Source organism: Acomys minous (assembly GCF_964271855.1).
Source record: "Acomys minous genome assembly, chromosome: 13".
In the NCBI taxonomy this organism is placed as follows: Eukaryota; Metazoa; Chordata; class Mammalia; order Rodentia; family Muridae; genus Acomys; species Acomys minous.
Window position 1 is genome coordinate 46148424 of NC_140495.1, and position 24257 is coordinate 46172680.

The 24257-nt window shown below is 42.2% G+C and overlaps 1 protein-coding gene and 1 long non-coding RNA gene across 11 annotated transcripts in view; one reads left to right on the forward strand and one right to left on the reverse strand.

Moving 5' to 3' along the window:
• WDR72 (WD repeat domain 72) overlaps positions 1–24257 on the reverse strand; it is a 177114-nt gene that overhangs the window by 1297 nt on the left and 151560 nt on the right. For 5 of the 7 annotated variants that reach the window (XM_084752887.1, XM_084752885.1, XM_084752884.1 and 2 more), the window contains one exon: positions 4632–4761. In XM_084752887.1, the coding sequence (XP_084609013.1) occupies positions 4632–4761 (130 nt within the window). The remainder of the gene's footprint in view (positions 1–4631; positions 4762–24257) is intronic. The other 2 variants (XM_084752888.1, XM_084752890.1) reach the window with 1 other exon arrangement.
• Positions 1278–24257, forward strand: part of LOC311581026 — a 32382-nt gene continuing 9402 nt past the window's right edge. The window contains exons 1-2 of one of the 4 annotated variants that reach the window (XR_014773635.1): positions 20248–20569; positions 22997–23087. This is a non-coding gene — a long non-coding RNA (uncharacterized lncRNA). Of the gene's footprint in view, positions 4238–20247; positions 20570–22996; positions 23088–24257 lie in introns of those variants that run through there. The other 3 variants (XR_014773636.1, XR_014773634.1, XR_014773637.1) reach the window with 3 other exon arrangements.

Genomic DNA, 24257 nt, shown 5'->3' on the forward strand with positions numbered 1-24257 from the left:
ACACACTGATTATAAACTACTTCAAAACTGATGTGAAAACTTAGCGAATACATCTTATTTTTTGGTACTTCTGAACCCTCTCTTGTCCACTATTTTTCACCTGACACTACCTGTGTGTAGATGTGTATGTGTATATATGTATGTATGTATGTATGTATGTATGTATGTATGTATGTATATATGTATGTGTGTGTGTGTGTGTGTGTGTGTGTGTGTGTGTGTGTGTGTGTTGTGGGAGTGTCATGCAGAGATTAATGCGGGGTATCTTATTTTAACATTCTCAGAGTTACTTTTTGAGACAGGGCTTCTCACTGAGCCCGGCACACTTTGATTGATTCAGTGAGACTGGCAGGCTAGCAGGTTCCAGGGAACCCCCTTCCCCCACCCCCATCCTACCTTCCCAAAATTATATCTGGCTTTTGTACACAGGTGCTAAAGATCAAACTCAAGAGCCTGTGCTTGCTGGAAAGTATTTACTGACAGAGCCACCTGCCCAGCCCCTGCAATTATTTGGAAGTACAGTGTCCTTAGAACATTAGGAGGTTAGGTTATTAATTGTCTAAGCCAAGGTCTCTCATTTATACTAGCATAAAAATGCAAATATTGCCCTGTATTTTTTATCGTTATGCATGAGGATCAATGGGTCCTTTCTAAAACAGTCTGGAGAATAAGGCTGAGGTTCATCCACAAGTTAACTAGATGAGCCTGAAACTATTTTTGTGAAAGCTTTTCAAATTCAGAAGCAGCCAGGCCTTAAAGAGCCAAGGAAAGAAAGCCTAATGGTCCTCAAATCGCAGGAAGGGAGCTGCAAGTGTGCGATGCTGTCTTGGAGCTTCTATTACTAAACATCAACGTTATCCCCACAGGCATCAGGAACATATAAATGCCAGGCAAGGCACAGATAGACTTCAACAGGGTCGGGAGATGCACGCTCCGATACGGAATTCACCTGTGAGCCAAAACTCAGTGCTGATGAATTATTTCAAAGACAAGACGTGTCCGAGGGTTACTTTCCCCATCTGACCAGACCTCTAGGTTCACCAGCAAGGTCGAAATAGCAGGGATGCTCTGGTTGACAGGTGCTTCACCAACCTTAATGGACTCCAGGCACTCACCTGGGTATAAGGCTTGAACCAATAAAGAACAGAATGGCAAGATGGGTAAGGTACATCTCTCCAGAGAACAGGTGAGCACATTCTGCACGGCCTCTGAGCTGTGACCCATATGCAGAATGGCCCACTTATAAACAGCTCTGCCTGGCCAGCTCAGGGCTGGGGTGCAATGTCAGAGTGGAAACAAAGCCACTGTCTCCAAACACCACTTGGGGAGTCAACTGTATCATTTTATTCAAAAAAATTTTTAAGTTTCATTTTATTAACAGCACTTAAACACTAGCGGCACCTAAAATAGTACCTTCAGGTCTTTTCAAAAATATATTTCAGCGTCTCCATGCTGCCTTGTCCTTCCTACTCTCTGCCTACAAACGAGGGCTGAAGTCAGTGTTATGTGGCTACAGAAGCTAGAATAAAGTTATACATTGAGAAGATTTTAAAAAATAAAGACAGAATTTGGGTAGAACAATAGAGAAAGTGATGCTCTTGCTATGGGAAAATCATTTCTGTTTTCCTTTTCTAAATACTCTTTAAACATTTAGTCTATTCATTTAAAATGAGGTAATAAATATATTAGTCAGTTAGCATTACATTAAACTACATAAGGTCAATATCCATTACAGTGAGAAGGCTGAGCACACTCAGCTTTGTAACTGGTGTGGGGGGGGGGCGGCAGGGGTTGTACATCCATGAAGATGTTTAAGGGAATTTCAAGTGCAGTGATGACATTCCAGGGGAAAACAGCAAGAATGATGGATCCAGACTTAAGCACATTCCTTCCCACACAACGTCACTGTAAGTTTAGCCACTGACACACTTCTCTTAGTTAGGGACTCGAATATCACCACCTCAAACCTCCTAAGTGTGTGTGCATGCATGCACTTGTGTGTGAGTGTGCATGTGTATGTGTGTGCATGTGTGCATGCGTGCGCATGCATGTGCATGTGCCTGTGCGCGTGTTAAAGATGGTTAGTCTTTCCAAAATAAATGCCTACCCCACAAAGTAAACAGAGGTGGGTACATCACCCAGATAACACTCATCACTGCAGGGCCCCTACACTTGATGTGACTTTAGACTTGGAAGTTTATCTTTGGGCACTGAAAAATGGATTGTCGTAATTTCGAAGCTCCAAAAATGTCCCTCTCTGCCACCAAATTCCTATAAGAAACACGGAACTTACTCTCTTTCCCTGTTCTGTTCTAGGACTTTTGTCTATCAGATGCTTCTAGGAAATTTAATGTCTCGTCAAAATCTTTCTCAGCAAATGAGCACCTCTGTCAGAAGTGTCTTAATTTCTTATCCCAGAATTTTATCCACACGAAGAGTAATAAATAATTCATGTCACCACCTCTTTGTTGTATGTCCCTGAACTGCACAGAGCTGGGAGGCTGACAGCTGGGTCAGGACCAGGCACCCAAGATCTGACATGACAAGCAACTAACAAGTTCCTTTCAGTTCATCCAAAAAGAAGACGACGGTCCAAAGTGCGGAAAGAAATCCGAACCAAGACGAAAGAGCTTCTTTCTTTTCCCCTAAGTGTTTGCTATGAGCTGCTCTCCGACCCGCAAGCCCTGGTCATTTTACAGGACTGCCCAGCCCCCTCTCTTCCTCACACTCGCTTGGCCATTTACGCCTGGCTACGGATCAATATGAGCAATTCTTGGAGAAATACGATGTCTCCATGACAACCAAGCCACAAATTCTCAGTGGAAGGCAGTGAGACCAGTAGCTAACCCTCCAGAGGTTTCCAGGCCTATAAGGGTAAGATGTCTTAAAATGCAAGGGTGGACAGCGGAAAGAGCCAGAGCAGTTCGTTCTTTATTACCGGTTTAACGATGTCCGATGTATGGAATGGTACTCTCTCTTTAAGACTCTTCCCCAGCGCCTGTATTTTCTAATTACTCTTGCTTTTTTTTTTTTTTTGACATGTTCTTTTGTTTACAACTGTCAGGTGGTAAAAGCCATATCTGAATTTTACTCTCGGTCCACTTATATTAAGGTATGGTGGGGCCTGTTTCGACTTTTGAAATGGCATCATGTTGATGCACCATGCTAAAAACAGTGTGTGCTTAAGTAAACACTTGACTCCTAGATTTAACTTCCTGACAAAATGCTTGACGGGAAACAGATCATCAGGGACTTTAAAAACCTAGTCAGAATTAGACACTTTCAGTCCTGACTAAAAGTAATGTAAGATTAAGCTTTAGTATAGACAGTTAACACTACCATCACCGCCTCCTTTTTAAGGTGAACCGAATTGACATTTTCTTCAGAGCATTGTGTCTGGGAGCGGGGCTAGTTTGTTCTTTAACAATTTCTGTCATAAAAAAGATGCTGCCTCTCTGTGCGCCAGGACGCAGAGGAGAAGGCGTGGCTGGGATCGGGCGCGCAGCTGCAGCGCCTCTTCTGAGGAATCCCACTACAGTGGAGGGGGCTGATGCGCCCTTGCCATCACCACTGGGCCTGTTGGGGTTCCGCGATGACTTAGGGGACCTGACATAGATTGCAGGCTACACCTTTCACTGAAAATTAAATCTCAGTATCTCTCCTCCGGGAAGGATCAGGGGACTGTTTGCAGCTGCACCCCCTGTCAGGGAAGGCGACAGGATTTGGAAATCTCTTAACTAAGCTGACAGCCTACAGAAAGGATGAATCGCAAATATGATGCAAAGACGCGAGAGGGTGGAGGGTACCCTGCAGCTACACAAAACGGAAGAAACGGAAGAAACGGAAGAAACGTCCAGCCCGGAGAGATAGCTAACTCTTTCAATCATGCTAATAAGGTGTATACTAGGATCTCATGGCTTGTTGTGAACCAACAATGACATTCAATTTTTAGTAACAGTCCCTTTTCCTTGTAATCAATCAATCATTAAAATTGGGTGTGCTTCAAAACCAGAACACAATTATAAATGCCCACTCAGTCGTTCCGGCTATCTTTTCGTGGTACAGTTTTCTTATCTTTCTTTCCACAAAGAGATATCAATGTAAGCAACTCTGACACAGAGTAAATTTTACTTCCTGATTAACGGTTCTGATTGTCTGTCCCACTGTTTGACCATACCCACCCCTGTTTTGCTAAAGCGCCTTCCTCCAGGTCAGAGGTCTGTTTGAACGGGGAAAGGTAAGGAGATTCTCGCGGTGGCCATTTGTTCCTCTCTGCTCCTCATCTCTGCATGTCTGCCTTTCTCCTGTTAGAGCTCCTTATTTGAAATATTTGAAATGTCAACATTTCTCTAGTTCCAGCTCCTGTGTGGGCTAAGCAGTTTAGCTTAGAATTGATAATGAGCTAATGGTGTCGGCTTCCCTTCTCTGTCATAACGTCTTTGTACTTGGTCCAACTGAATTCCTGATGAAAGAGGAAAAGATAACAGCCCCTCACCATGACCTCTGGGGTGGGGGTGGGGGTGGGGGGCGTTAATTTCAGAGTGCAGCTGCTAAGAGCCGGCGGCCTTCCAATGTCCTCCCCCACACACTCCCAAGGACCCCAAAGCTGTGTCAAATTTATCATTTTATACTTGACTATGTTTAAATGGCTTCCACCTGCACTCTCCGACTCTTCCAAGACACATCTGTCAAGAACGTCCTCCGTATCTTGGAAGTTTGCCGAGTTCAAGTCGTTGCCATGCTTGACCGGACTGACTGAGGCTGTTAAAAAGAGAGAAAGGAGAGAGGGAGAGAAAGACAGCCATGAAAAAGTAGCTGTGAACACCATTAGACCATTTCAGCCCCACAGATAGTGTGGGGCACACTATGGAAACAAATAATAAATTGAAATAAAGTGTATCCTCTAAGTATTTATTGGCAGACACGTAATTAGTTGAAAAATCCATAGATGTGACTTTATCTCAGAAGAAAAATAAGCTTCTAGCATTGGCTTAAAAGCTACATAGCTACAAAGTGACAAAGTGATGCTTTCGAAGTAGAAATCGTATTTTTAATGCATAAATCTAAAACAATATAGTCAATTAAGAGCACATGGGCACAGAGTAACGCACATCAGCCAACTCAGTCAGAGAAGCCCGGCTCTGCCCCACGGAGAGTCTCTTTTTGCAGCTCAGCTCACGGGATGGACTCTTTGTCTGCACTTTGCCTCTCTTTTCATCTCACCAAAAACCATGGTACCAAGTGCATGCCCACAAAACGTCTTAAACAAAGCAAGTCTTCGAGTAAAGCAGGAATGCACTCAACATGAAGATAAGAAGGCCCCATGTTTGGAACAATAGATCACCTAGCAACCTTTCACAGGATCATTTCCTAAGTAGCAACGGGCACCAGAAATGGAGGCTGGGACAAGGTCCAACATGTCCTGTAAGCCTGTCATCAGTACCAGCTCTGCAACATGCAGATTTAAATACCCGTGATTTTCCACAGGTTGAAACACTTGCTGCAAATGACGTCCGAGAGCAACATGCTCTCATGTTACCTCTGCGCTAGTCAATATCTGCCCGGAAAAGTGGGTCTGCTCAGCATGAAGGTATTCAGAGCGCAGAACAAACTGAGTGCTGCTCACTAGGAGCAGCTAATGCCTACTGATCGGACATCAAGTGCACACATGCTGCTGAGCATATGCATCCCTGCAAAGTTTCAACATGCACACACCACTGTCCATAGATGTCTTCATATATGCTTACATATACACATATGTATACATTATTGAGTATATATACTAATGTAGACATCAAACATTTGCATACACCACTGCTTCTCTCTATACATGCATACTTACATATGCACATATACATACTTCTTATTTCACACACATATGTGTGTGTGTATATATATATATATATACACTCACATACACATATATACACACTACTGATTATGTCTATATAGTAGTATTTGCACATACGTATACGTATATACATGATCAAATATACATATAACTCATAAATGTATAAACATATATCCATGTACACATAGGTACATTTAAATGTATATATAATTCATATATGTATACAAACATTCATCTATATATACACAGACACATACTAATAACTATATATACATACTCATATATACATGCATATGCATATATATCATACTTCTGAGTGTGTGTATATAAATTCAAATGCACACACACACACACACACAATATATATATATATATATATTTGACTATGTAAGTATACTCCTACATGTACACAGGTATATGCAGAGATACACTTCTGAGAGCACTAGAATCTTATTCCCCTTATGTTTCTATAGTACATGCTACCATTGCATTCAGCTCTTGAAAATATACCATATTTATTAGTAATCAATGTAGTAAATAATATATACCTACATAGCTCATATAGGAATGTTCTTAGGCTCAGGGTCACTGTTGTTGAACCTCCTTTAGGACATGAAAGAGCCACAGAGACTGGAGCCTGATTATTTCACACCCTGGGTAGGTGACATCGAGGTGTCCTGATGGAACCTCGCAGGAATCAGCAGCATCAGCAGTCTGGGCTCCTCTGTGCTCAGAACCTGAGGCCTGGCAGTGACTCTTTAAAAGAGGTTGGTAGCACTTCAAGGGACCATTCCCAGACAGGTCAGCAGCCCTCTGGGAGCACAGAGAGGAGCAGTACTGTGAACAGTGGGCAGACTTTGGATTTACCACTTCCTGAAAACCTTTCCTTTAGAAGCAAACACAGTGGAAGGACGAAGTTCTTATTTTAAGTAAATAAATCTATATTTTTATTTTGCACATTTTAATTTTCTGGAAAACTTTTTTAAAAAGCATACGCCACATCTGTTTCCTCCATTGTTTACCGTGTCTGCAGCAGTGGCTGGGCCAACAGGGCATATTCTCCAAGGATGTCTGAAATAAATGAGTGGGCCAGTGACTGTAGTGGGGGGTGGGAGTGGCATGGACAAGCTGTCCTCATAAGTCAAGAGCCTGTGTGTGCTCAAGGGCGCATGCTCAGTTCAGTTCACCAGGAGAGTGCCACTTCATACCATGGGGCCAAGTCTGTGATCTACAGAGAAATGCCTGTGTGGGTATGCTGATTGTCATTGGTGTGGCTTCCGTGAGTTTAACTTTCCTCACTTTAAACCATACGTGTTGATTAGTTTTGAATTTACAGATTTTTGTGAGGTGTTTAAGTAGGACAGTTAAATGCAGCAAAGCTATGGGAAACTATTATGCTGGTCAACATTTATAGTCTTTTGAGATGGATTTTATCTCCATGTATTTTATTTGCTAACTTTATGAAGCAGTGACAGTGGTGTTTACAATGAAGAGTGGGTCACACAGATAAATCTTTTGCTTAACACTAATGATGTTGCATCTCTATTCCCAGACAACATATTGTTTTTTCACGATTGAACACCTTTCAGCAATCATCCAATCATCCATTCCTCCAATACACCTTTACCAAGCACCTGATAGTATCAATGCTACTCTAGTGGGTCCCTATCCCTCAGTGGTGAACTACCACTGGCAGACTCTGCGCGAAGGGAAGCCATTGTTTTCAGGAAGATACCCACTGGTGAGCCCAGCAGATTCCAAACGATAGTTCCAGATCCATGGCCACGTAGAAGGCTCTGATTAAACTCAGAGGGAGTCACACACCAAACAAAAAGGTACAGTTGTGAGAAATAGATTATTAGGGAAGTTTGTAGGCAAACTGAACAGGATGAATGGTTATAGAAGAAAGGGGTATGAGATCAGTGCAGTACATGTGTGAAATCGTCAAAGAACACATGTGTCCAATAGAACATGCTACTGTTCACTAGAGACCTCAAAGTGAAGAGGGCATGGCATTAGAAGAAAGAAATGCCCACACCTGTCATGAGTGGCAAGAGACTAGATCCAGGATGAGAAGATATGCCAAGTGATGGCAAAGTAGGATGGCTAGAAAGTAGGATCAGGTCTTTCCGGAACTGAGGCCAGCAGGTGTCGTGCAGCTACTCTGGGCCGTGAGTTCTAACTTCTGAGACACTTGGTTCTTGTGAGGGTGAGTGTTGAAGAAGGTTATTTAGGTATCTTCTTTATGCCAGGTTAGTTTTCAAATCTAAGGCGGTACATGATTCGCCACTCTTTTCTGGGTGGTTCACAGAGCATCTAATTACATTTACTGTGGAAGAAGGGAGGGATGCCCTGTCAATTGGGAACAGCAGGCTTCTGAGAGGTTAATTACTGCCAGTCTGCCTTTTGTTTGTTTGTTTGTTGGATAGGCTAATCCTCACGATTGTCCTTTTGGGTGCTTCCTGCCGTGTTTCTTCATTAAACTCTGACAAGATGAGTGACTGGAGTTCCTCTAATGAATCATTTCAAAACCAGTGAAATCAACACACATTGATTTGGTGTTTATTATTGGCATAGCTCTTTGCAGGACCACAAGGAGCAAAGAAACAAAGGTACTTTCAATGCACGTTCACTCAACTGGTGATCTAGTTGATGTACAACTAACTAATGAAATTATTCAGGAGCTTTAGAGCCTGCAGTCTAAGGGTGGCATGCCTTTTAGGAGGATGGAGAAGTTCTCCGTTGTAAAGGGCTAAGGAGGTGGAGTCTGACCTAAGTCTTCTTGAATGGGAATAAAGGATAACCTACAGGGAGCCATTTTCACACCAAAAATAAGGCCTGGACACAGGTATGGCCAAAGTCTTACTGAATATCTCCTGCCACAGACATGTTGGCTAATGCAGCTGTCCACTTAGGGTGTTTTAAATGAATTCTCCTTATTTGTCTCCTGGAGCTGTCCGTGGATTGCTGTTGTTGGCTGGCTCTTCTCACCTGTAGAAGCAGCTATAGACAGGTTTCCCTCCCTTGACCTAGATAGTCAATAATTTGATCTTTACTGATGGAGGACCCATTTATCACAGTAGCCATCCTTTCACTCTACGTATCGACCTTTCCTTATCAATAGCACAGTCCATTTGTAGCTCATCACTAAAGTTCTTGGGTGCTTTCAGTAGTTTTTGAAGGTGCTTTTCAGAGAGGGGCATCTTGACGTCGATATGGTGCAAATGGTAGAGCTGGCTCCATCTTCAGCTTAGCATCAGCTGGGATGGATTGGGAAGCTGTCTACATCTGGAGGGTTGGGGGTCCCTAAGACACACTCCTCTCCACACATCTCCACTAAAGCACGGAAGTCCATTCTGGTCACTGGCAGGTGGAGGGCTGTTCCGTTTAGTCATCATATGCTTTCAAATATCGACAACCAAAAGCTGATGTTCACAATATCTTTCCAATATCTCCAGACAGTAGATCGAGGAGTCTGTATGCTCTACATGAACGTGTGGAAGTATGCTATCTCTACTGAGTTTATTTCTAGGTCCGAGGGAATGGAAGGTTCAGGCAAAGATGATAGAAAGCCAGTGTCTGTCTGTCTCTCTCTGGTGTAAAGGTTCATATCCACATACACGCACACACATATGGAAACGGGAGGTTGATGTCATGTGTCTTCCTCAACTGTTCTTCTCCTTTTGAGCCACGCCCAGCTTTATGTAGGTGCTGCTTATTGAATTTGGGTTCTAATCTTTACACAGCAAGCACTTTTCACACTAAGCCACCTCTCCAGGCCCCCAAACCAGTAGTTTAAAACTACATCCCAAATATTTTATGAGGATGACTCTATGGGAGAATTTATTGTATACATTATGTGGAGACATAGCCACACAATTCCAAGTGGCATCCTCCACACACCTCTGGTCTCTATTCTGGCTTCTGTTACTTCCTAGAAACCTCCTTCCTTCTCCTTTTCGCCAATTGTAGAACTCTGACATTTACTGCCAAAGGCAGCTAGGCCTAGGGTATTAGTTTCACTTCTCATCACTGTGACCAAATGCGGAAACACTTAAAAGAGGAGACTTTTATCTTAGCTCACGATTTCAGGGTGTTTCAGTCCTGAGCATGGTGAAGCAGAGGAACACAAGGGAGGCCAGAATAAGTGGCTGCTGCTTTTCACATCATGGTGGCAGACAGGAAGCCAAAAAAGCTAGAGCAAACCTGGAGGTAGGAACAGCCTGCAAAGGCCCGTCTCCGGAGACTCGCCTTTGGTAGATTGGTGCCATGTAAAAAAGATTCCACAGCTTCTGACAAGCTGGGGACCAAGGGTTCAAACACAGGAGCCAGGGGACACAACACCTCACACTCCTAGAAACAGTTCCAGGAGGTACACGCCCATCATGGATGGATGAGAGCCTATACGCCACCCATAAAAACCCCATTCACTCCACAAACAGCACATGATCTCCCCAGCCAAGCAATCACTGACCAATCACACTGCTTGCTGACCATCCCTAACATTCTGCCATTGGTGAGAATCATGATAAAGGATGGTTTTAGAAGAGACAGTCCCTCCCCATGCCCAATGGGGCAATCACACTCTGTTCATAACATCTCCCAAGAGAACGATTGTACCCAACACCCCTCGTGTCGATCCTCTTCAGCTTGGGTCTGTCAATGAAGCTTGCACCTTCTTCTCACTTGCAAATAAGTGGTTCTAAGAAGATTACATCTAAAATATTTCCATATTCTAAAATCCTCCCAAATATCTAACTTTAAATTTAATACTGTGGCATTTCTAATGTAACTGCACCTATTTCCAAGTGCATTTTCTTGTTATGTGCTTCATTTAAAAAAGATCCATGTTCTTTATGGTGCATGTACGCTACCTGAATGTAGGTGCCCTCAGAGGCTGGAGAGGACATCAGGTCTCCTGATCTGGAGTTACAGGTAACTGTAAGATGACTGTCATGGGCTAGGAACCAATTGCTGGTACTCTGCAAGAGCAGCAGATGCTCCTAACCAATGCATGGAAATGAATTTAACATCAGAAGGAAGCAAAACACACAAGGAAAATCTCAGAGCTGCCAGCATCTCTGTAAGCACAGAAAATGTCATCTGGACAGACTCCAGATTCAGTTCACAAAGCGGCTTGTCTCTGGACAGCTGTTGTGTCAGGACAGCGTTATCTACTTAAGGAGCTACGTAACTATTCCCCATACCTTAAGGAGTGTCTAGTGAGATAACCAAGTGGTAGTGTTTCTTGAGTATATATCCTGTGTTAGACTCTGAGCTTACTTTGTTTTCCGTGGAAAACAAAATCTTGCAGTGACATCAAAAATTAAATTAAGCACTTGATGCTTCATCACCACTAAGTGATGTTCAGTAAGAGCACCGTCAGACTTCTGTGACCCTCTGCTCCCTGAGCTTGCTGCTTAAGATGCACTGTCATGTGGTCATAATCTTTCTTGTATAAATTTCTTCAAGACTGATATAGTTTTTAACTGATATTTTCAAAATGCCATGACGCGTGACTGTTATGTCAGTATCCATACCCAGGTTCATATAATTTTTGTTGCTTTACATATATATGTATATATATATATACATAATTTTGTACATATATAATTTTATTGCTTTACACATATATGTACATATGTATATAGATAGATAATATAACTATATTTTTATTGCAATAAAAATTATAGTACATATCATATATGTGTAAAACAATAAAATTATTATACATATATAATTATGTGTATATATACAGAGAGAGAGAGAGAGAGAGAGAGTCAAATTGTTGACTAATTAGGCTGAGGGAATATTCTTCTATAGCTAACATCTATGGCTTAGACATGTTGCTAGATCACTCAGGGGACTGGAGGGCAGGCTAGTGTCAGGGAGAGATATCAATTATTTACTAAATTTCTTTAAACATGATTTAATTCCTCCCAGAAGCACAAGTTCCTCTGTCGCCCAGAATTTCTGAGCAGTGAGTTACTTTGATTAGCAAATACTATATTTGTGACCTACCACAAGGCACAAGCTGTTTATTGATGCTGATCTCAGGGCCTGGACAGATGGCCTCATGGTTAAGAGTACACGCTGCTCTTCTAGAGGACCAAAGTTCAGTTCTCAGCACCCACATTTCGGGGTGTCTCATAGGTACCTGTAACTCCAAATTCTGGGGCATCTGGCACCCTCTTCTGTTCTCTGTAGCCTCTTGCATACATGTGACATAAACTTACACACACACACAGAAAACAAGTAAATTACACAGGTAATATAACCTAGGTAAAATACTAATAATAATTACTAAGGCTGGGAAAATTACCAAACTTAATTGTAGCTTAAGGGGGAAAAATCTCAAGGCTCTATTTAGTGGTACAGCTCAAATTTGCCCAAACACCTCCAATAATTTATTATTAACAACAGTAGCAGTTTGCATTTAAATGCCTTTTTTGCATATTTTAAAAAAGAAAACAATAGTCAAGATATCACTCTCTAGGGTCCAAATTATATGTACTCATTGCAAGATAAAAGAATATAAAGAATTTCACTGTTGGAAAGAATTCATGACTCTCAAGGACACAGTGTGTAGGGGCTGGGAGATATGCCTCTCCTAAGTCTGCAGTCTAGTGTCCAATGTCACCCCTCCTCTTTAGCTTTACATTGGGCATAGGGGTTTATTTTCCTGATTCAAGTTCTTCTCTGTATAGAATGAGGGGGTTGGGCCAGGAAGGCCCACTGCTATACCACAACTCTGAAGCCCAAGAATTGTCACAGTTAGAACGACTCACTCAGAGTGTCACTGAACAGGATGCTCAGGAAGCAAGTGGCCAAGAGACTTGAAACTCTTCAAGGCCTCTAAGGGTTTTCTTTTTCTTTTTTCTTTTTTCTCCTTTATTAATTTATTCTTGTTACATCTCAATGGTTATCCCATCCCTTGTATCCTCCCATTCTTCCCTCCCTCCCATTTTCCCCTTATTCCCCTCCCCTATGACTGTTCCTGAGGGGGATTACCTCCCCCTGTATATGCTCATAGGGTATCAAGTCTCTTCTTGGTAACCTGCTGTCCTTCCTCTGAGTGCCACCAGGTCTCCCCCTCCAGGGGACATGGTCAAAGGTGAGGCACCAGAGTATGTGAGAAAGTCATATCCCACTCTCCACTTACAACATTATGATAGGCAGATCTAAGGGTTTTCTAACATAAGCAAGCAGCCTGGGTCCTCTGCGGCCTCCATCCTCCGTGCATGGAGGGAGCAAGATATGCTCTGGGACTGGGAGCAACTCAGTCAGTAAACAGCTTGTCTTGTGAGTATGAGAACCCAAGTTTGATTCTAGATCACATAAAAGAACAAGTGTCATGGTGCTTGTAATCCGGGCACGGGGGAAGCGGAGATGGATGATACCCTTGGGGGCCCACTGGCCAACAGCCCCTTTTAATTCCAGGCAATGACAGATTGTATCTCAATGTGGGAGGAAGGTGTCAAAGAGAGTAATCAGGCCTCATGAGGATGATACCCAAGGTTGTCCTGTAGACTTTGCATGCACATGTATGGCATATGCATGTATAGCGCGCGCGCACACACACACACACACACACACACACACACACGTGCACACATGCATGCACACATGCACACACACATGCTTTGACCCACACATACACATGTATGCACATTCATAAAAAATAATCTGGACAAATTATCCGTCTTGATCCCAGCTTCCTACACAATAAAAATAACATCTTAAGGGGAAAAATAACCCCAGGGCATCTCATCTTAGAGACCTCTTCAGACTAAGGAGGTGCATGGATGATGGGCAGCTTTCAAGAGCATACAGAGATTAGCTTTTGTACTCTTTATGTAATTTAAGTTTGCTAAAAGTCATTTTTTTCTCATAAGGGCCAAATCCTCTGGTAAATACAGAAATGCGTTACCTTTACTTACTGTTAAAACCATAAGAAAATATGAATCGGAAAGCAAGAATAGAGTCTAAAGAAGAAAACAAATAGGTCTTCATACACTGGAAACTTGAAGAAAGAGAGACCCTGAGAAAAACTTACAGGAATCTTTACAGTTTGTTTTTGAACATTGAGAAGAAGGTCAGAAAAACAAAGCAGACCTTTCAATAAAATAAATATCAAGCTAGCATTTGAGACCAGAGATAAACATGATTTATATATGAACTTGGTCAGGACTACAGAGGACAATTTAAACTGTAACAAAACCTGCAGGTCCCCATAAGAGAAAATAACAGAAAGAGCTCCCTCTTGATCACTGGGAGAAGAGACAGCTGTAGACCCACAGGAGTCTCAAATCCACAAGACCTACAAACTTTCCCCAGCCTAAGCCAGGCCCATCAGTGGGAGGAGAATGGCCACAGAGCAGTCAACCATCAGCTTATATTGTCCTGTATCTCAGGATACATATGTCCCAGATGTTTAGTCATAGCAGATGGTACTGCCTCTAGATAGGAAATGGAAACAAGTAAATTATGTTGCTTAACTGATACCTTGTTTTCCTTTGTCAACAGAAGGAAGGAAGGAAGGAAGGAAGGAAGGAAGGAAGGAGAGGTCTAAGTTGTGACATTTGGAATAATTAGTCTTAATTGCTCCAAAAGTAGTAGTCTTGCCTGATATGAAAGTGGGAAGTCTTACTAAAATGGAATGGGAGACATGCTTGGAAACTAATGACCTATTTTGCAACCACATTATGATCCAGTCTGGAATGAGGATCGTCCTTCCATGCCCTCCATCCCACACATGCAGTCACACTAAATGTGAGAGGTATAGGTGGTGGCTGGCATGCAATTTTATGGTTATACATATGAAATATAGCCATGCATTTTTAAATGTTCAAATATTTATTGAAATATAAATAAAAGAGAGATGGCTTCTCATACCCCTAAAACAGTCAGTACATCATATCCAGGATATTTCAATGATGCTCTCAAGATCTGGTTATCCACAAAACATAGAAATGACCTGTAAGTAATAGAGAGTGCCCTTTAAGTATATAATGGGCACTTTTTGTTTGTTTGTTTTTTGAGACAGGGTTTCTCTGTGTAATCTTGGCTGTCCTGGAACTCACTCTGTAGACCAGGCTGGCCTCCAACTTAGACATCCACCTGCCTCTGCCTCCTGAGTGCTGGGATTAAAGGCATGCACCACCACCTCCCAGCCCTTATCATTACTTTTATGATAAAAATCTCTCTATGTAGCACACACTGGCCTTGAGAGCATGATTCTCCTGCTTTGTCATCTCAAATGTTAGGCATACAGATGTGAACCATTGTACATATCTGAGAGTCTCCATTTGATACTAGATAATATATAATAAGAAAGATAAACATAATCCAAGGAAAATAATTTAAGATCAAACATGTACATGAACAAAGAAAAACTGCCCCCTATAATCTAGGAATAGAGATGCTATCATATTATGAGAACAAAGAAATAGTAGGCAAACGGCAAGGGCTGTATGGCTGCTTCTCGATAAAACAACTCCCTAGCTTAGGGTAAAATACCCCTTGCTATGGCTTAAAACCTTGTTTGGAAGAATGCATGGGCATAAAGGGTTCCCGGGTCGTAAAATGTTAGACTGAATCAATGAACTATGGGAACAACCAGGAGACAGAATCTGTGAGAAGACATGCTGCGCACACATTTTGACAGAGTAACCTTGTGGAAAGCATTCAAGGGAAACACAAACTTAAGTACTTGTAAAAAGAAAACAGGATGCTGAGCTACATTTGGTAAGACTTTGAGACATTGTTTCATAAGGGAGAAAGACCCAGGCAAATGGCTGATGTCAGGTTGGGGTCCCCGGGGAAAGGATGAGCAACGCAGTAAGCCCAGCATCACAGAAGCAAGAGAGAAGAGCCAAGTGAGCCCAAGAGGAGGCCTCTGCTCTCGGGGCACTGCGTGGATCGTTGCTGTCTATTAGGATGGAAAGGAATGCCAGAGCGCAATGCGAGCTCCGGAAAGAACGAAGGAGAAGAACCCTAATATCTAAATATCTAAAGCGATCAAGACTAAAGCCTGGGAGCAAATCTGAGGAATGAGAAGAAACATATTTATAACGTTCTAAATAGTTCTACTATCATTTTCTTGTCTCCAGTTTCTTCCCCTCCTGTGATCATACTTGCCTTCTGAATTCTCTTCTGTGGTAGCTATTGGGACCAACCAAATGGCTCTCTCTCTCTTCCGTCATTCTTTGAACTGAGGAACACTGCAGCTCAAAACTAAGGTCTGATCTTACAGCTACCAGGTAGAACATGATCCCCTACAATGAGCCCTGTTTAGTCCACAGTGGAAAATTCTAGAAGTTCATGAAGTTTATGACCAATCCTAGTGCAGGCTCAAGTGATATTGTCTGGCTTCTGAAGGGAGCCAATCCTACTTTCCAACAGTTCCTTCCAGGCTGTCATGCTATACACTTCAACACCATGACATCACTCATCGTCCCTCGGATAGGGCATCCATTTTCTGCACCACTGCCTTTGTGCAGATCCTTAGGGGCAGATGTCACTCCAGTTCTGTTTACTAAAATATGTCTCCATTGAAGATTTACCCCAAATTCTACCTTTTTACAGAATCTTCATTAACCCACCAATGAATACACCTCTCCCCTCCCCTGTCTTCGTTAGCACGTTGACTGACTTAAATTATATGTCTATGATTATTCTTTATCCAGACTTGGGCACACTAACAGGACATCCAGGTATTTTAGACACATCTTGCCTTGTGAGGCCGGTTCCTCTAAAATGGAATTGCTAGTGTTAGAATCAGAAGGCTAGGCTACAGAAATCAGAAGCAAGACCCATATGTTGGTTTCTGACATCCCAAGCTTGCCTCAGTCAGTTGGAAACTCAGAGAGAGAGAGAGAGAGAGAGAGAGAGAGAGAGAGAGAGAGAGAGAGAGAGAGAGAGAGAGAGAGGGAATATACGAATGCTGGTACCCAATGTAATAAGCTTGGTTCTCCAGGGACAGTGTAATTGTAGGCAGCAGTGGCTGGGAAAATCTATTTTCTCAGAATTGGATCTTTATGTAGGTGCCTAGGCGCATCATACTAAGAAAAACCTCTAAGCCAAAAGATTGCTTATTTTTAAAAAATAAAAAAGTTCTTCCATAACCTTCAAAGGATGAAAATAAGAGCTATTGGTGTGGAACATTGTTCCCTAAGTATGCCAGCCACTAACATCTTCATCAGAACAGCTGTGACTGGTGCAAGGGACCCTTAAGGTCAGGTCTCTTAACACTCCTTCAAGGTAGAAGGTGGGGGCAGTCACCTGAGATGTCAACCACTCCCTCATATAGCTCTCTCCTAGCTGGATGTAATGCTGCCCCTGATGCATATGTTGTGGCAGGTGCCAAACTATATAGAACACGGAAGGTTAAGTGAGGCAGTCACTCCGTTCCTGTGACAATGAAGAATACCAATATGCTCTGTGAATCCTACACTCGTTGATCTGTTGATTGGGACTTGGGTGGAATCTCCGCTTTGATCTGTGCCCTGTCTGGGATGAGTGCACATTTATTCATGCCTCTCAAGAAAAAGTTGACAGTATCATTGCAAAAAATTATACCTACCTTACCTGCCTCCTACAATCCAAGGGAACATTCATAGATAGCCATTATCTTTCCTGATCCTCATAAATCATCAAGCTAAACAGACCCTTGGGATTTCATTCCTCTGAACATAATGTACAGTCATAAAACAAAATTTGGTCCCACAGGACATCGCATTTTTGTTTCATTATTTCAAGGAAAGGGTCACTTGAACCTTAAAGTGTTTAGTTTGATATTTGCTGTGCTTCATGCTGACTACCACCCATAGCTGCATTCTAAGCACTGAATGCATCATATGTGTGTGTGCATATATATATGTATATATTTATACACACACATACAGATACATATATACTTATATATATTCCAGAAGACCCCATAGTGGTAGTACCTAAATGTAATACTTTTCCAAAGCAACATAGGTATAAAAAAGTCTAAAAAAGGTAACCAGAGATAGAAAGTAAAGGTACTTAGTATGTAAGCAATTATTAGAGTTCCTGTTCCAAGACAGATGTATTTTTCTTTCTTCAAAAATACAATTTTCCCCACAACTCAGACACACTCTTAGGCATTTCCCACAAACATAAGGCCTGAGTTTCTGCTCATCCTCTTCTAACATTTTTATGTTAGGTTCAATCATCTCACTGATATATCATTTTACAGAAGTAAGATGATAAAAATTTTATTAATGCAATAAAAGCAAAAATGAATGAAGATAGTTTGGCATAATTTAACAAGATAAAACGAATCCTTGTGATGCAAGAGCAGGCTACAATCTTCAAAGGAATATTCAAATGTGAAAACATGGGTTTTGCATAAAAGTCCCATTGATACTCACTACTTAGTTGTATCAAACAGTAACCGGAATGTCTCTAGGGAATTGAATGGGGATTGGTCTCTAAATTCTTTTTTGGAGGACACTTATTTTTAAGATGTATCTTATGTATATGTGATTTAGTCTGCACGTATGTATGGGAATCAGGTGCCTGAAGTTTTCCTCAGAGGCAAGAAGGGAGCATCAGGTCTTCTGGAATTGGTTTTTACAGGTGGCTCTGAGTCACCACATGTTGCTGGGAATGGAACCCAGGTCCTCTGCACAAGCTTTTAGCCACTGTACCATCTTTCCAGCTACAGTTAAGTTACTTTAAAATGCATCCTCACTCAACTGTTATTTGGGTTTGGGGGTAGGGGTTCTTCTAATCTCTAATAAACAACATTTGGTTTCCTCTTCTGGGTATCTGCAAGGGACCATGGTAATGGGCCTCTGAGTAGCGTCTCTTATTCTTCATGAACTAAAGATCACCCATTTGAATTAATTTCTTTTGGCCAAACTATGGGTGCTGTTGCTGCTGCTGTTTGGTTTTATTAGAGCCCTGAAGATCTCAATTGGGAGGCCCCGCCCAAGGCCAGCACAGTAGAGACCTGAAGAGCCGCAGCTCTCTGGAAGGAGGCAGCTGTTCTGGGCATCCCTGCCACTTACCACAGTAAGGAAGTTGTCTAACTTGGAGTCACACAGTCCAGGTAGATGAGGGATGAAACGAAAATGCCATAGAAGTCTCTTTCATTGACCAATCTAAAGCACAGATCAAATTGGCTTTCTCCCAAGACTAAACATCCCCTCCCAAATCCCCTTATCCTGTGAAACCGTATCTAAGATTCTGAGCCACATGTGGCACCAGCCCCTGGCCTCCACTCAGCCAGGCAGTTATCCATGGAAGTGGCTCACGGCTGACACACAGATTGACTGGTTCACACTAATTTACTTCACAGAGATTCCATTTATCTTTTAGAAGATCCCCTGGCAGCAGCTTATGATGGCATATCCTAGGACGCCTGCCTGCGTGTGTTTTTAAAGTGGCAGTCCCTGATGAACCTGAGCCAGAAGACAGTTCACAGACAGAAGAGCAGGCACCTTCAGAACACATCCCAAGGCACAGAAGGGACCAGAAAGCTTGTTTGACTGGAAAGAGCAGCTGAGTATCAGCCGTGTCTTCTTCCTGACTAGAACATTTCCGGGACACATACCCACTTGGAACAGGGAAGGGGAGCAGAGGACGGACTGTAATTTGGCCATTAATCTTTACTCACTCTGGGTATGTGTGTGTGTGTGTGTGTGAATGTGTGTGTGAAGGCGTACATACATGAATGTGGATGTCAGAGGTTGACACCTCAGCTAGGCTGGCTGTGAGTTAAAGGGACCCTCTTGTCTCCACTTCCCCAGTGCTAGGATTCCAAGCACAGGCCAGAACATCTGGCTTTTACATGCTGGGTACTAGAGAGCTAACTCAGACCTTCATGTTTCCATGGCGAGCACTTTGTGATGGGGCCCCCTGCGCAGGCGCATTTTGTGATGGGGCCACCTGTGCAGGCGCACTTTGTGATAGATCCACCCGTGCAGGCGCACTTTTGCTCTTTAAATACTATGACATCATTGATTTTAGTAAGTTTTCAATGGAGTGCTCTCTAAATATTCCGGAAGGTAGAGAGAAGTCATGCAGAATGCCAAGTTCTAGAAACAACATGTCCACTGCAATCATGAACTCACTGCAGTGGAGGTTGCCTGTTCTGGGAATGCATAAGACTGGTCCTGTCATCTGTCAATCATAAACTGGGAAAGAACCCATAGAGGCTCACCCTTCCATGCTGAGCTACTAGTTTCTGAGGAAGGGTCAGCCACCACCTTCAGCTGAATGAACCCACCAGGTTCCGCTGGATAGTTCCAGACCCATGACCACACAAATGGCCCATGTCATAAAAAGGGGTGGGGGGGGGGAGGGCATGAATGTGGGAACAGTCTGGGGAATAGCGTTAACAGTGATGATAAAGAGAGAGAGACAGGAAGGGGCAGGGTGAGAGTAACCAGAATGTCCTACATGCATGGATGAAATCACCTAAGAAAAACATTCAATAAAAGTTGAGATCCATAACAACAACAACAAAAAAAAATCAAAGGAAAACACCAACTAATTTCATTTGCTATTGGTAGTGAGATCCAAAGAGCCAGCTGAAAGGCCACACTAGGGTTGGCCAGCTGGTTAGTTACACCTGAAGAAAGGAAGCCCTTACGTTTGCCCTCCCGTGCCTACCATAGAGCTTGGGGAGAGACAAAATGGCTCTGTGTTTATCAAAAGAACAACCAGACGGAAGAGAACCTGGTAAGATAAGTTATATTATTTGAGAAGTGTAGTGGAGTATTAGCCATTCACATAGCTAGGGTTCAAAGACAGAGGGAATATTTTGGTTCATAATTATATAATTATTTATTATCTGAATAATACACACACACACACACACACACACACACACACACACACACACACTCCTGATATGGAAGCTCTAAGAGAGCATCAAGTATCTTCCTCTATCCCTCTACTCATTCCTTTGAGACAGGGTGTCTCTCTGAGTCTAAGGCTCATGTTTATCTAGGTTAAGCTAGAAGCTAACAAGCCCCAATGAGCCTACTGCCTCCATGCCCCGGCATTAATAGGGTACCAAGTTTGTTGCCTGGGTTCTGGGATCTGAACTCTGGTCCTCATGGTTGCACAGCAAGGCCACTTAACCACTGAGCTATCCCTCCAGCCACTGAATTTAGATCATTTAATGACACTGAAGCTAACAAACTTAAACACTAATCTTAAACAACAGCAAATCTGCGGAAGCAGTGGCTGAGTGTGTTTAATGCTTACGAGGTTAAATGCTAGGCAGCAGTGGCTGAGCCCCCATCAAAAGGGAGGATTAAAGTTCTGCTTGTGTTTTGTGGTGACTGCTGCTGGCCTGAAGCTTTGAGGAACAGATTATCATCATCGAAGGCAACGCTCAAAGTTAAAGATGTTCAAGCCGTCCCCAAACCAATTAAACAGATGCAAACAGAAGGTAGACGCTCCCTGAGAACCACCACTGTACTGGTCCTTAATGAAAAGTGGCATAATTGCATGCTACACAGCTCCTTTACCTCACACTAAATCTAATAGATCTCTGACTTACACTGAGCATGCCAGCCCTGGCGTTCTGGGTTGCTGTGCTTAATTTTAGCTCATTATCCTTTATCATGAGACTTGTAATCCTTAAAGCCCTTGATTGTGTCTGGCTGTTCAGTGAGGATTGCACTTCGTGATGCAGGGATTCAACTTCTAAGAGTGATGGTTTAATTGAACGATACCATGTGATTCGGCGATTAAAGAGTTACAAAGACATAGACTGTATGTTTTCTGCAGCAAGCATCAAGGTAATTACTTAGTTTTCAGCTGCTAAAAAGAACAGCTTTCTCCAATGAGGAAGGAATAGGACGTAATTGCCATGGATGTTGGCCATTATGTTTTTAAGGCACCCAAACTGAGCAGCATCCTGGCTTACGTATATAAACTTATGACCTTGAGAAGTCAGCTAGCCCTTCTAAGTTTCCTCCTTTACAACACAACAGTGAGGATAGTGTTCATCAGAGGAGAACTGTGCTCCGTGACTAAGACAGAGAAAGTAAGAAAAGTGCTTAGAATAGTGGCTGGAATGTGAAAGGCCTGAGTAAGCCAGGTGTTATTATAGTTTCATATCTGTGTTTGTCTAGAAACATGTGCTATTACCAGTGTGATGTCCAGCATTCATATCAAGGCATTTCACCTCGTTTTGCTTGCACTACAGTGATACATAAGATTTATGACAGCGAGACAGGGCATTGTAAGTGGTTCTATTATCTGCATCTTCACTTAAGACTTCAGAGCTCTAGGAGATACTTAGGGGCCCCTCTCACTTTAACAGCGTGCACAGGCATGTGGTGACCAAATAAAACCCTGCCTGAAGCCATCTGCAATTTCTCTTTCTCTGATAAATTGTGCCAGGTATGACAGGAAGGAGAGGCAGTTTTCTGACAGTGTTGGCCAGATAACATGGAGTCTCATTGGAAATTTGCTAGTGACAGATTTGTTTTTAGCTAATAAATTAAAAGTAAAGTAAATTAAATAGAAATGGTGACATACTGATGTCCATTAAGAAATACAATGACCCTCATAAAAACTTGACTTGGCCTTGGAAATTTAAATTACTGCATATGCACAACAGTTCCAGATTATAGATGTTTTCATCATGCCTTCTTAAATGAGCAGCTATATCTTTTATATTGAAGCTGAGAACAAATACTGTGCTATTATTTATGTATGGTCCCTTGACCCCCGATTCTTTAAAAATGATTGATTTCTTTTTGTTTTATGGGTATGGGTCTGTCTGTCTGCATATGTACCACATGCGTTCAGTGATCATGGAGGTTAGAAAAGGTTGTTGACACTCTTGAACTGAAGTTACAGATATTTGTGAGTTGTCATGGAGATGCTGGGAATCAAACCCAGGTCCTCTGCAAGAGCAGCCCCTAACCACCAACTCATCTTTCCTGGCCTGGTCCCTGGTTTTCTGAGTTGTTCCTCTACTTACTTTAAGTTAGAGAAGTGCTAACTTGGGAAGTGAAAGTTTAACCCAGCTGGGCTCCATCAGCTGCAAATCCACAACAGGAGGGCGATTCCCTGATGGTGGGCACAGCTGGAGGCCTGAGCCATTGCTGCCTTGCTGCTGACACTCCCCTCCTTCCTCCTTGCTAGGTAAGAGAGCACCAGAAGGCAGCCAGCCAAATCACAACCATGAAGGCAATCTCTTCCTTAAACTGCAGGTCAGATCTTGGAAGCAGGACATGTTAGTATTCATCTTAATGGATAATATATTCATGTTAATATTTCAACTAATCTTCGCTGAAAAGAAACAAGTAAAGCTGAGACTCCCTGGGAGTTGGCAAGGTCCTTGAAGCTGTGTTTACATATTAGAAAGTGAGTGCCATGCTATTGGCCTTACATAACACATACTACAGAAAGGTGTCATCATCAGGAGAGAAAATAAACTCCTCTAAGCAGAGAGAGAAGTAAGCAAACAAAACACCATGAGAGAAGGGGGGGGGGGGAAGAGAGAAATTTTGAGGAAGGTAAATCAAATCAACCAGAGTTTAAATAAGTAATTAGATAGAAAAACAACTAAATAACAATTTATATTAGCATATATTCAAACTGAGCAATATTATTAGTAAATGCCAAAGAGCTTAATTCATCTATGGAAAGAGAAAATGCAAAAATCAGCTGACAAATACTATCTAACACTGTATTGGATATAAGAGAATCACCAACCACAAAGAATTAAGGAAGATTAAACATAAAAGGATAGGCAGGCCTTAAATAAATGAAAAGAAAGCAGCTGTTACTCCGATACTGCACAGGGTGGAACACAAGCCAAAGAGCATCAAATAAAGACGCAGGGAAGAATTTTTTTTCTCACACTAAGGGTACTATTTACGTTGAAGACATAATTTTACTAATCTGTGTGCATATAATTTTATCATCATTTTAATAAAGATGAGACTCTTCCATCCCCACCCAGGAAAGCAGAGATAGCAAATATCAGTAAGACATAGCATTATCATCTCTCAATATAGGACAGAAATGGAGACAAAATGTTGACAGATGTATAGAAAAATCTATAAATGAATATAAGTCTGGTGCTTTGAATGGTAATAATAGCACAGGTTGCTTTCACATAAACACAAAACATTCACATTTTTATTACAAAGAAAACTCCCCACAAATATCCCAAGGAATAGAACCAGTATAAACAGCCTCAAAGTCACAGTGCAATGAAACTGAAATCTAGCAAGACTTCTTGTGAGCAGTCACTTTGAGTCTTGGCCTTCTGTGCTGTGTGAGGCATACTAAACAGGAAGCCACCTCCTCTAGTGAGAAATAAGAAGAATAAAGCAGGTGGCAGGGCGCTTCTCACCTGGTCACTCCTCAAGGTCTCTTAGAGCTATGTTCAGGTGAT